Source organism: Phacochoerus africanus, chromosome X (genome assembly GCF_016906955.1).
Source record: "Phacochoerus africanus isolate WHEZ1 chromosome X, ROS_Pafr_v1, whole genome shotgun sequence".
NCBI classification, from domain to species: Eukaryota; Metazoa; Chordata; class Mammalia; order Artiodactyla; family Suidae; genus Phacochoerus; species Phacochoerus africanus.
This window is the reverse complement of record NC_062560.1, coordinates 118,515,344-118,529,709: the sequence shown is the minus strand read 5'-3', so window position 1 is coordinate 118,529,709 and position 14,366 is coordinate 118,515,344. Positions and strand designations below refer to the sequence as shown.

Below are 14,366 nucleotides of genomic sequence, written 5' to 3'. Positions count from 1 at the left end.
CTATACTCCCAAATTCATCTTGTTAAGACAGTGCTTCTCCTATCAAGCTTTCAGTAGTTTCATAGTCCTTTAGGATGAAGGGCAGATGGCTCAATATGGCACTCAGGGTCACCCTTGTTAACCCTTTCAGTGTCCACTCCTGTTGGTTGTTCACCCTTTGTTTCCCTCCCATGTGCCATGCTCATTTCAAGTTCCTAAGCTTTCCTCATAGCATATCCTCATCTGGAGTTCTCTCTGATTTCTTCTTGGTGTAACAAAAATTTTACTCAAAACCCAGGACAAGGGCCACCTCTCATATGCTGCCTTTGCTGGCTCCCCCAGCTCACTTCGATCTGCTTCACTTTGCTTGTACTCACTCTCAGGAACCTTAGAATCTTAGTTACACACCTTTTTACTTCTGTGTACACTGTGTTCTTTTACATGTACCGCTTTGATCCCCGAGGATGGTGCCGTGTCTTCACTTCTCTTTCCCAAACACCCTGCCCCCTGCCTCAGTCATGCATGCTCGCACACACAGCCCTCCTAATTTAGGGCATTGTCTCTTTCTACCTTCTTCGCACGTTCGGTTTCCACTGCAACCCTTTTTTTCTTCAACGTTAAGAGCCTTGGTTAGCCCCAGCTGGGGAAGCAGATCCTATCAGAACAGGATCCATAGAAATCTGTCCCTTTAATCAGAGGCAGTATCTCCTGGCCCCCAGCCTGCACATACTCATTGTCTGCTGCTCAGATTGCCCACCAGGGTCCTGAGTACTGCACTGCCCCGGGCAGTATCTGACTTCTTAACACCATGCTGCGTCTCCTACCCGCAATATGGAGCCCCCTGTGGTTCATTCTTTCTCGTACTCTAGTCACGTCTTCCAGGATATCATCTACTCAACTGTCATGTCAGTAGAAGTGATTTGCAAGTCTCTTTTCCAATCCCAGGCTTTGGAGTTCTGCTTTACTTCTCTAGTTGCTTACTGCACACATTTTCTTAAGTGTGTCATTATCACCTCAACTCAGTCTTCTTTAGAGCTCAATCATTATTTTCCTTTTCTTGTTTTCTTTTTTTTTTTTAATGGCCATACCTGTGGCATATGGAAGTTCCCGGGCCAGGGATTGAACCCCAGCTGCAGGTGCAGCTGCGCTAGATCATTTAATCCACTGCATTGGGCCATGGATTGAATCCACACCTCCACAGGGACTTGAGCCACTGCAGTCAGATTCTTAACCCATTGTGCCACAGTGGGAACTCCTATCCTTTTTTTTTACATCGATTACAGAGCTCTCTGTACTTCTAGGTCTTTAGATTCAAAACCTTCAAATCTGTTCATGGCCCCCATGCTTTACCCTTCCCTGTGGTCTCAGTCACCAAATTCTATTTTCTAGTACATTCTCTTTTCCATCTGTTTTCTTCTTTCCATCACCTTCAAGGTCCAGGATTTTTAACAGCTCCTTCAGCTACACACAGACTACCTTCACTCTGCCAGAAGTCTTGTTTTCTCTCTCCACTTTTCCTGCACCCTGCTGCTACTTTCATAATATCGTTCCCCAGTGCTATGGCCCCACATGTACCTGTCCGTGTCCCCTATGTGAAAACTCTTTGGTTTGCTCAAACCGGATCTGTTGTCTGAGCATATACTGTTCTTAACTGGCTGTGTGCCTTAGAACATGCCATTCTCTTGTCCTGGAACACTCCTCCAACCCCTTTTTCCCTATCCACGCACATCTTACCAACCTTTTACGGTTTAGATCAAACCACTCTTCCTTCTGTAAAATCTAACTTGTAGTGTCCTCTCCCTTAGCTGACATCATAGGCCTTCTTATGTGGACAGCTCAGATAACGGTGTTACATATTCCCTGGCACAGATAGCTCATGTTGTTATCTTGTGTTGTTAATCTGATTATCTGATATTATTGTATCCATTCCCCATTATATGCTTGTTAAGTTATGTGACCAAGCCTTATATCTTTTTTAGATATTTGCACATTGCTTTTGCACATTATATTGCATGTAGTTATAGTTGATCAATAAATAGTTTTCTGTAAATTGGTTTCTTCCTTGTGAAGCTATCTAGATTGAAGAAAAGTTCTTAATACAAGTGACCTGGAGCTTGGTAAAAAACTCCATGTTTATCTATCGAAATCCTTGATGATTTTATGGTCCATGACCATATGTCCTTTTATCTTTCCACAGGGACGAACTTTTATGTTGTTAATCTATATTTTCACGCAGAAGGTGTCAGCCTTGATAATTTTATTGCCTTCCCTGGACCTTTTCTGGCTGCGCTTTTCTTCCTTGAGGTGTAAATCATTACAGCACACAGTATACTATAGCAGGTGCAATTCGTTTAACCAGTATTGTAGCCTATCAAAAATAAATTTAGGAGTTCCCGTCGTGGCGCAGTGGTTAACGAATCCGACTAGGAACCATGAGGTTGCGGGTTCGATCCCTGCCCTTGCTCAGTGGGTTAACGATCTGGCATTACCATGAGCTGTGGCGTAGGTTGCAGACGCGGCTCAGATCCCGCGTTGCTGTGGCTCTGGCATAGCTACAGCTCCGATTGGACCCCTAGCCTGGGAACCTCCATATGCCGAGGGAGCGGCCCAAGAAATGGCAAAAAGACCAAAAAAAAAAAAAAACCAAATTTAGTTTAGGCTCACTACTTTTGTCTTTGACTCACAGATTATTTCTGACACTCTTGTAAACTTAAAAAGAACCAAGTTAAGGCCAGGGACTGGGGGAAAGCTGGCATTTCCCAGTAACATCATTTTTGTGTTAAATGGATTAGATTGTGAGGAGTTTTGCTATGCTATTTAATACAACTAAAATCTGACTGAACTTTGTTTAAAGAAAAGATGGCAGTGTGGTTTCACCTAGTTTAAATTATTTTTACTCACTTATGTGAAAATGGACTCTGTGTTACCTGGTGAAAGCCATTGTGAGTACACAACTTTTGCAGGGCATTATTTAATTATTGGATTATATAAGCTTTTTAAAAGCAGCTCGATTCCAAGGGGTTTTGAGGGTTGACACAAAGCAGTCAATATCTAAAACATAAGGTGGGAGGATAGCTGCTTACAAAATACATCTCCCACCAGTAACTCCGCCACGAGATTTATTTTATTCAGTAACTACCATGAACACAGCACAGAGCTGCACTGTGCCATTGACAGGAGACACTTAGGGAATAATGGCAGGCTTTATACACATATCTCAGGCATCTTTCTCCAAATATCATCACCTTTAAGGTGCCCCCTTTTAAAATGCACCTATCTGGGGAGTTCCCTGGTGGTGCAGGGGTTGAGGATCTGGCATTGCTACTGCCGTGGCGCCAGTTTGATCCCCGGCCTGGGAACTTCTCCATGCCAAAAAGGAGGGAAAAAAGAAAAAAATTTTTTAATTTAAAAAATAAATTAAAATGCAGCTACCTATATGAGAGATCGAATTGTTATTGGACCTAGGAGATTTAGTAAAGTGTAGTTGGCAGCTAAATGGGACTAAGGGTTGGCGGTGCACCCAGGTGATGTGGGAGCGTCAGCAGGGCGGAGAGATGTACAGGTAACCAAAAACACTGTTCCCTCGCTGCGCGCTTTAGTCCTGGCAGCCCTGCGTGTGTTACCCAGGTCACTGCTCCAGTCTCCACTTCTCTCACATTCGGTACCTGATCTGAAAGGAAGGGAAACATGAAGCAGTGGCAGAAGAAGAAGAAAGCATGGTGACCTCTAATATAGGTAGAAGGTGTGGATTTTAATAGTTCCTACATGCACAAAACCACAAGCAAGTGGGCACTGGTGTTAACATTTTGCAAAGCTGTGTTTTTCTGCCTCTGGTAATTCAAGACTATTGTACATATATGCCCAAACTACCTTTCTGTTTGCAAGGCCTTCGTTTACTAGTGTGAATGAGGCAAGTACCCCCATTGTAGTACAATCTCACATTCTGCTTTGACCTTTTCTATACCTCTTTTGTATTTAATGTTTAGATTGTGAGAATGGTGAAGAATTTAAAAGGCAGCCCCATAACACTGTCGATAGGTGATGGTGCCAATGATGTTAGTATGATCTTGGAATCCCATGTGGGAATAGGTAAGCAACATCTAATGAGATGGCAGCTGTAAGGTATCAGTATTGCTTTTAGGTAGAGTGGTCTTATTATTCTAGAGCGATTGTTTTGGTTGCTCATCTTGAATTGGGGAGTGATCATTGTTCATCATATGAAGGTCCTCGTCTGATCATGTCATGTGTCCATAGCAAAGTCCTACTCCTGGTGGGAATGTAGCAGTACAGAATTGGAGGATATTTTTATATTAGCCAAGTAAAGTGAATTTCCCAAGCTGACTGGCAGTGCAGTTGATCATTTGGCTTTTACTTTGACAGCATGCATGAAATTTTATTGATTTTTTTTTTTTTTTTTTTTTTTGCCCCTGGCCAGATCACCTGCTTATGTTGCTGTACTATATCTTTTGAGATTCTGTCTGGGACTAAGAAATGATAATTGGATGGCTGATTTTCCACGTGGCAATATTTATGCATGCTTTGGACTGCAGTGTAGAATTTATGTGTTGGCATGCAACAACAGCTTTTCTACAACCTGCACCATTTTTCCCCCTGTCAGGCTGCTAGGAGGCAGCAATCCTAACATCCCAGCAAGTGTTATTTTTGGAGGGGGAGAAATAATGGAATTAGTATCTTGGAAATTATCGTACTGCAATTTGGATTCCCAAATTTTTTCCATTTGGAAGTAATCCTATTTTGTATGGAACTCTAGTCCGACTCATCAGCTACTGACTGTGGAAATGGCCTAAAGCTGCTTTAGCTCATGGAATACTTGGGCTGCTGCTCAGCCTTGCAGGACATTTTCTCTAAAATGTCTGTAACACATTTAGTCCACACCAAAAGGTCCTTGAGATTTGGTCATGTCCAGAACCCCATTTGGCATAGACCAAATATGCTCATGGACATTTTGAATAGGACCAGATTTCAGAGATCTTTTGGCATGGACCAACTGTCTTATGGACCAGATATCTTGACATTTTGGACAGGACCAAATTTTAAGGATCCTTGGTGTGAGAACCAACTGTCTTATGGACATTTTGGCCAGGGCTAAGGGTTTGCTAACCACTACTCAGAATATCATTCAGTATAAAGACTTAACCATCTCACTGTAACCCTTCAGATTTGAGCTTTTAGACCATAAACCCCAGGTCTCTGAGTTGCTTTAATATAGCACCTAGTCTGGTGCCATGCCTAATTAAGCACTTACTAAGTACCATTAAAATAATTTTCAGATTTAATTTTTCCCTCAGGATAATTTTTGCCTTATGATTAAAATAATGATTCTATTAATTGTTTTATATTGTGTTATAAATAGGTAATTGCCAATTAAACTTAATTTTACTTTTTATTGGTAAGTCTCACTGTCACTGTTAAAAGCACTTTGTGTTTTAAAAAAACAAAGCTGAACTTTTCAGTTGAACTGTAACATGCAAGCAAGTTAAAAATGTGAAAGTAGCAAATCAGGGGGTTACTTATTCTATGAAAATACCCTATACCTATAGAGATTTTCTCTTTTTTTAGGTATTAAAGGCAAAGAAGGTCGGCAGGCAGCCAGGAATAGTGATTATTCTGTTCCAAAGTTTAAACATTTAAAGAAACTGCTCTTGGCTCATGGACATCTATATTATGTGAGAATAGCACACCTTGTGCAGTATTTCTTCTATAAGGTATGTGATAAAATATTTATAATATAACTTACGACTGTTTAACCCAGCATTAGCTCAGCTTAGTTACATTTTTCCCCCCTTTTTCATGTTGCTTTTACTGTCTTAGTACTGAAATTTGGTCAGCAAACCAGAGGCAGTCTATGTAACGAATCAGAAACCAGAAATTCCTTTTAATGCAAGAGATTTGAGATAAAAATTTTAAGTCGACTTTCTTAAAGTGTAGTTTAAATACAATACAATGGGAGTTCCCGTCGTGGCGCAGTGGTTAACGAATCTGACTAGGAACCATGAGGTTGCGGGTTCGGTCCCTGCCCTTGCTCAGTGGGTTAACGATCCGGCGTTGCTGTGAGCTGTGGTGTAGGTTGCAGACGCGGCTCGGATCCTGCGTTGCTGTGGCTCTGGCGTAGGCTGGCGGCTACAGCTCCGATTGGACCCCTAGCCTGGGAACCTCCATATGCTGCGGGAGCGGCCCAAGAAATAGCAAAAAGACAAAAAAAATTAAAAAATAAAATAAATAAATAAATACAATACAATGTACCCATTAAATATTTACAGTTTGATTTTGACAAATGTATACATCCATGTAACTACCACTCAAATATAAACCATTTCTCTCACCCCGGAAAGTTCCCTTTTGCTCCTTCCCAGTCTCCTCCACCCTTGTACCAAGCAACTAATCTGATTTACATTACTATATGATATATAGTCATATATATGGTATATAATATATACATTTGGATATAATGTATGCAGTGTACACAATAGGTTTGCCTGTTTTAGAACTTCATGTAAATATAATCATATGCATTCTTGTGTCGCCTGTTTCACTTAGCATGGTTTTGAGCGTCCGTGTTGTATCATCTGTGAATAGCTGGTTCACTATTTATCCTGAGCAATAATTCTAAACTACTGTTTGGTAGCTGAATCCTCTTTTCAAATGAAATTACACAAATGAACAGATAGAAACAGGATTGCATTGACTTCGTGGTGATTTGGCCAGGGCTGTTAGTTTGTAGAATGCCCCTGGATTTGAGTTGGTCTAATGTTTGACTATTATTAGATTCACTTATGCATTTGGGCACGGTTACCACAGAAGCAATATTGGAACCTGTTATGGTATCAGTTGGCACAGGTTGTCACTGTCTCATTCATGATAATGTTAACTTTCATAACTTGATTCAGATGGTGTTTTGAGGGTCTCAGGGCTCCTCAGTTTTGCTCTGTGTAATTTCATTTGGAAAAAGTATTCTGCTGCTTAAACCAGATGTTTTATTCTGAAGTGAAATTCATTACTATCATTATTCATTCTTTTACTCAGATGGTCATAGATTGGCCTCTTGTGTCCTTTCACCATGGCCCCATTATTTTTTAATTTGTATTTTCTTGTGATAACATTTAATGTGAGCTCTACCGCTCTAACAGATTGTGTATGCTACAGTATGATTAACTGTAGGCACAATGTTGGACAGCTGACCTCTAGAACCTACTCATCTTTCATAACTAGGACTTTATACCCCTTGAGTAGCAACCTCCCATTCCTCTCTTCCCCTGGTCCCACCCACCCCTTTATTTTCTGGTACTACATGATGTTCTGGGTTCCTCTTGTATTTTTCTGTCCCAGTCCTGGATTCAGACTTTTCTCCAAGGATCACTGGTTCTTTTTATTTGCAAATGGTATTTAGAAATCAAGATGTGGATGCTAGTTGTGCTCATTCGTGCTGAACTGAAGTTGTTGGGCCAGAATTAAAGGTTTCAGTATGAACTCAATACTTGAAGTCTCTTTATACTGATGCATAATTACAGCCAACACCGCAAGGTTCATCCCACCCTTGCCCTTTTTTGTTGTTGTCTTTTAGGGCCACACTGGCAGCATATGGAGGTTCCCAGGGTAGGGATCAAATCAGAACTGTAGCCACCAGCCTACGCCACAGCCACAGCAGCTTGGGATCCGAGCCGCATCTGTGACCTACACCACAGCTCATGGCAACGCCGGATCGTTAACCCACTGAGCGAGGCCAGGGATCGAACCTTCAACCTCATGGATGCTTGTCGGGTTCGTCAACCACTGCGCCACAATGGGAATTCCCTAACCTTGCCCTTTTCCTTACTAGTTGCTCCTTTTTCAGTGGTGAGAAACTCAGTCCTCATCCTCATTATGTTTATTTATTTGCTAAATCCGCAAGTACACTTAAAGTAGTTTCAGAATAGTTAACTCATATTCCTGTGAGAAACAAACTTACTTGAGTAATATATGTGTGTGTACTTTTTATAGAGTATGTAGTCAAAATACTGCTTCCAAAGTTACTTTTTTTCTTCTTACACATTTCAGTGTGGTTATGTTATTTATTTATAATATAGTTAGGGTCTCTCGGGCCTATGAGCTCAGTAACTTAACAGCCCCACGTGGTGATGGATGGTTATTCTCTCTTACCTTCCCTTGGTAGTAGAGCCCATGAAGAGAGACCCTACAGCTCTGCCTAGCAGTCTAATCCTATTGTAGAAGCTTGGTTTTGCCTCTTTGAGATTTTGGCCTGCAATTCAAGCAACTGCCACCAGATGGAAGGAATACTCTGTTAAGAAAAACAGAACAGGCGTTCCCATCGTGGCGCAGTGGTTAAGGAATCCGGCTAGGAACCATGAGGTTGCAGGTTCGATCCCTGGCCTCGCTCAGTGGGTTAAGGATCCGGCGTTGCTGTGAGCTGTGGTGTTGCTGTGAGCTGTGGTGTAGGTCACAGACGCAGCTCGGATCCTGAGCTGCTGTGGCTCTGGTGTAGGCTGGCAGCTACAGCTCAGGCTACAGCTCCGATTCTACCCCTATCCCGGGAACCTCCAGACGCCGAGGGTGTGGCCCTAGAAAAGGCAAAAAGACAAAAAAAAACCATTAAAATGGCTAATGCTTACAAGTGGTCAGTAATCTGCATATCCCTGTTTCCAATTTAGGGGGTTATTTATGTAGATGGCCTCTGTCTTCATTAGGATCTCTTTGGCCATTATCATCTTAAGTGACTCATTTAGCAGTATTCCATTTTTAGTGCTGCTTTTGGTCCCAAGATGATTTCTAATACTTTTGACCCTCTTTGGCTGAGCTAAGATGCCTTCCTTCCTCTTATCTTGCCATTGCGCCTTCAAGTCATTATCGCCTGCACCTAGAGTACTTCAGCGACAGGTCTTCCTGCTTTCCATTTCTCCATTCACTCCTTTTTGCATAATTTATCCAAGTTAATGTTTAGAAAAATGCCGCTTTTCAACTTGTCCTCCAAAACCTTCGCTCTCCATTGTCTAAGAAATAAAACTAAGAATTAGTTCGTCTTTTAAGGCACTTCCTGGCTTACCCTACATGATTAAAATGCATGTGGCCTTGCCTTGGTTCCTTCCATCAACATATCCTGTTCATCTTTAACACCTAGTTTAAAATCTAACTTCTTTATTTATTCAATCAACAAATATGTTTGAATGTGTTACCATGTGCCAAGCATTGTTTCAGGCCTTGAGAATTCAAAATGGAATAACACGGGCAAAGTCCCTCTTTTCATCAAACTTACATTCTAATGGGAGAGTCAGACCTCTCCTTCCCACAGAGGACCCCCATAATCCGCACAAAGCATTGCCTCCTCCAACCTCAGAACACTTTATATACATAAAAAATGACTCTAGAGTTCCTGCTGTGGCACAATGTAATCTACAGTGTCTCTGCAGTGCCAGGATGCAGGTTTGATTCCCTAGCCCAGCACAGTGGGTTCAAGGATCTGGCATTGCTCCAGCTGCGGTGTAGGTCGCACCTGTGGCTGGGATCTGATCCCTGGTCCAGGAACTCCCTATACCATGGGGTGGCACCGAAAAAATACCCAACCAACCAAACAAAACTCTAGAAAGGCTACTGACAGTACTTTGCATTCTACCAGAAGTGATACTTACAAATGTTGTTCCAGGTGATGACCTTGGGGGCTCCAACGCTTTGATGCCATAGAACTTACTCAAAACAGAAGTAGCCATTTTCTTTAGAAATGTCTTCCAGAGCCTGTAGTATATTCATCTAAATATCCTCAGCTATGACAGATGTTCATATTTTCAGGATCCATTGGATTTTTTAAAACAGCCCTAAGTTTCCCAGCCTGGTACATTAGCTGAGTAAGAATGTGTGACAAAAGGAAGAAGACTGGTTTTTTGACATGGCTTTAAAATGGGCTATTGAAATTGCTACCCAAAGAGAAATGCAGAGACACCATGAAGAGGTGATAGCAGCACTCAAGTACAGTCACAGTCTATATTGAAGGATAGCTCTCATTTGAAAATATTACTTCTAGTAGTTTTGCCTGAAGACATTAATTTCAGTATTTATCTTCTCACCTAGTGGCTTTTACTGCCTTATGAATTCTCAGCTTGTAGTGTTTTTTGTCTTTCTTAGTTTTGCTTTTTTAGGGCCTCACCCGCGGCATATGGAGGTTTCCAGGGGTTGAATCAGAGCTGCAGCTGCTGGCCTATGCCACAGCCACAGCAACCCAGGATCCAAGCCACATCTGCAACCTACACCACAGCTCACGACAACACCGGACCTTAACCCACTGAGTGCTGCACCACAATGGGAACTCCAGGAGAGTCAGCTTATAGTTTTTTAATCTGCTTGATGAGATAGTAACAGACGGTAAAGCGTTAGTTGATATTTGCTCATGTCAGCATATGCTATAAAAATGTCCTGGAGTTCCCGTCGTGGTGCAGTGGTTAACGAATCCGACTAGGAACCATGAGGTTGCGGGTTCGATCCCTGGCCTTGCTCAGTGGGTTAAGGATCTGGCATTGCCACGAGCTGTGGTGTAGGTTGCAGATGCACCTCATATCTGGCCTTGCTGTGGCTCTGGTGTAGGCCGTTGACTACAGCTCTGATTAGACCCCTAGCCTGGGAACCTCCATATGCCGAGGGTGCGGCCCTAAAAGGACAGAAGACAAAAAAAATTTTTTTCCTGAATGTTTATTGGCATTAATTTACTTTTTTTTTGTCTTTTTGCCTTTTCTAGGGCTGCTCCTGTGGCATATGGAGGTTCCCAGGCTAGGGGTCTAATCGGAGCCATAGCCACTGGCCTATGCCAGAGCCACAGTAACTCGGGATCCGAGCCGCATCTGTGACCTACACCACAGCTCACAGCAACGCCAGATCCTTAACCCACTGAGCGAGACCAGGGGTCAAACCCGCAACCTCATGGTTCCTAGTTGGATTCATTAACCACTGCACCACAACGGGAACTCCCAGCATTAATTGACTTTTTGATATACACGTTATGTCAGTTTACTTTATGATGATTTTGCAACTCTACTTGGCATTTTTTTTTTTTTATAATTAGATCAGGCCTATTTTATTTATTTATTTATTTTTATTTTATTTTATTATTATTTTTTTTTTGTCCTTTTTTGCTATTTCTTGGGCCGCTCCTGCGGCATATGGAGGTTCCCAGGCTAGGGGTTGAATCGGAGCTGTGGCCGCCAGCCTACGCCAGAGCCACAGCAACGCAGGATCCGAGCCGCGTCTGCAACCTACACCACAGCTCACGGCAACGCCGGATCGTTAACCCACTGAGCAAGGGCAGGGACCGAACCCGCAACCTCATGGTTCCTAGTCAGATTCGTTAACCACTGCGCCACGACGGGAACTCCCCCTCTACTTGGCATTTAAAATGTAGTATCATTAAGTGTTCATCTTGTATCTGCTTATTTCCTCCCTAGAAGAATAGCAAGAGGTTCTCATAAAGTAATTTGAGATCCTTTTCTGCCTTGGTAGGACAAAAGTTGGTATTAATATGAATGTAATCATTTAGTTTGAGTGGTTTTCTTAGCACTCTGGAGTAGCAGTTTATTACATTGTGATATTAGAAAGTTGATCAAGTGAAAATATTAACCCTTTTCTTTTTTTTTCCCCAGAACCTTTGTTTCATTTTGCCACAGTTTTTGTACCAGTTCTTCTGTGGATTTTCACAACAGGTTTGTTTCCCTAGGTACTTGTCATAATGTAGTTTATATTTGCTATTGATAAATTACCTTTGGAGCTCCCTTCATGCTTCAGTGGTTAATGAACCCGACTAGCATTCATGAGGACGCAGGTTCCATCCCTGGCCTTGCTCAGTGGGTTAAGGATCTGGCGTTGCCATGAGCTGTGGTGTAGGTCGCTGACACGGCTCCTATCCCGTGTTGCTGTGGCTGTGGCGTAGGCTGGCAGCTACAGGTCTGATTCGACCCCTACCCTGGGAACTTCCATATGCTGCCAGTGTGGTCCTAAAAGGCAAAAAATAAAAAATAAAAATAAATAAATTACCTTTTAAGTGTTGGATTGTAGACATTAGAGAGATACGCCCAAAATAAAGGAACCGTTTTTTTTCTTGGTTCAACAGTTGATCTTCTTGACCTGTTTTTTTTTTTGTTTTTTTTTCATTATTTTAAATTTTATCCAAAAACACTTGGCATTCTTTTCCTTGTACAAAGTTTTGTTCACTTACATGTATTAAATAATTTTATAATCAAATCAGGATCTAATTACCAATCAAAACTATTTAGTGAGGTATTGTGTTATTTCCTAACATATATACTTTCATATCAGAGCTCATCTGTAAGTTATTGGCCTGGTTTTTGACAATAGCAAATTTTTATATCTTTAGTAATGGTCTTATTGTTACTTTCTTTTTGAAAGTTACTTGGTACATCCTGTTGGAATTGAGATCCTTTAAAAAATTATTATTTTTTTCTTTTTAACAGTCTCTACAATGTTTTCTAATAATCCTAGAATGTTGTTGATTATTTCATTAAAGTCTCATGCTTTTGCAGTTTCTCAGGTTGATTTTCTAGAAAAACATTGATGTTTCAGCTGGCCAAGAAGATTCCTGGATATGGCCTTAGATTCGTTAAGCGATTCTACACTTTTTGCCCTCTGTTGAATATTTATCACATAAAGAATGTGCTGTAGGTTAACTTGATACGTAAGTGTTGGGATGAGCAAGCATTTTTGTAGGTTTCTTTTAACAGCTGAAATGGATTTTGCATTGCTTCCAGTGGAAGTATAGCTAAATAAAGGAGCTTTAATGCTCAGTGACTCAGAAATTTTGTAGTTAATGTATGAGCAATTCAATGATTTTTGCCAAGCTGAGCTGCTGGTTACATCATCACAGGTATTAGAGACTGAGTTTCTAAATTTCAAGGCATGCGCCATTCCTCATGAGAGGAAGTGATTTTTCCTAATTTCTTTGCAGTATTTTTAAGAGAATGTGTTCTTCTCATTAGGAAGTAACTGCAGTCTTTCTCTTGAACTTGCCTCTTTGACATTTGGAATGCTGTTTCTTACATCAGTGCCATGTCATCAGCCCCATGATTCCAATTAAGCAGATCACTTTGTGAATTAATCATTTACCAGCTATAGGAAGTGCCATCAGCCTTCTTGCATTCAAAACAGTATTAATAACAGTTTTATAAATTCTGATGAATCTACTTTTCTTGAACATTCACATAACTATTGATCAAAATGTTTATAATTTCTCACTTCCTTGGATGATGAATACAAGTTTTGAAAGACATTTTTAAAATCTCTAGCAAAATGATAAAGGGAAGTTGGCTTTTTAAACCATGTTTACCAAGCACAACTTGTATGAAGAAAGAAAAGACTTATTCCTGGAGTTCCCATTGTGGCTCAGCGGGTTAAGAACCCAACCTAGTATCCATGAGGATGTGGGTTCGATCCCTGGCCTCGCTCAGTGGGTTAAGGATCCCTCATGGTTGTGGCTGTAGCATAGGCCGGCAGCTGCAGCTCCAATTTAACCCCTAGACTGGGAACTTCCATATGCCGCAGGTACAGCTCTTTAAAAAAAAAAAAAACAACCTTATTCCTTATAAAACCCTAGGCTGTCAGATCTCTCCTTAGGTTCCCTTAGGAGCTGATGTTTGCCTTTTCAGTTGCTCAACTGGTATGTTCATTTAACAAACACATCTCGAGTGCCTGCAGCGTGTGAGGCTGAGTGCTGAGGATGTAACAGTGATCCAAACTCTTACCCCATGGAGCTTGTGGTACAGTAGTGATGGGTGAGAGACAGGCAACAATCATACAGATATATTATGTTGTGTACTAATCTATGCTCTGAAGAGGGGGAAAATGTATAATAAGTGGATAGAATGTGACTGTGGAGGAGAGCTGCTGTTTAGACAAGCTGATCTGGAAAATTCTGTCTAATGAGGTGACGTTTGGGCAGAGATCTGGAGGAGAAGAGGGAAGGAGCTATGCAGACATGTTAGAAAGGTAAAAGGAAGGTCTCTGGGGGTACCGATGAATTATACATCTCCTCCCCCCCTTTTTTTTTATTTTATTTTTAGGGCCCAATGGAAGTTCCCAGGCTAGGGGTCGAATCAGAGCTACAGCTGCCAGTCACAGCTACAGCCACGCCAGATCCAAGCCAAGTCTGCGACCTACACCACAGCTCACTGCAATGCTGAATCCTTAACTCAATGAGCGAGGCCAGGGATCGAACCCACATACTAGTTAGATTCGTTTCCACCGTGACACAACGGGAACTTCCCATATCTTTATTTTTTACTTTGGCCTTAGGCTGGTGCTGAATGTAGAGACCTTTATTGCAAATATCTGTGGAATACATGTAGGTAACAAGCCTTTTTCAATTCAGATCTACTTTAGGT

General features: G+C 41.6%; 1 protein-coding gene across 10 annotated transcripts in view; it reads left to right on the top strand.

Moving 5' to 3' along the window:
- Positions 1–14,366, top strand: part of ATP11C (ATPase phospholipid transporting 11C) — a 171,579-nt gene that overhangs the window by 127,379 nt on the left and 29,834 nt on the right. For all 10 annotated transcript variants that reach the window (XM_047763956.1, XM_047763951.1, XM_047763948.1 and 7 more), the window contains 3 exons: positions 3,966–4,068; positions 5,560–5,705; positions 11,616–11,675. In XM_047763956.1, coding sequence (XP_047619912.1) covers positions 3,966–4,068; positions 5,560–5,705; positions 11,616–11,675 — 309 coding nt within the window. The remainder of the gene's footprint in view (positions 1–3,965; positions 4,069–5,559; positions 5,706–11,615; positions 11,676–14,366) is intronic.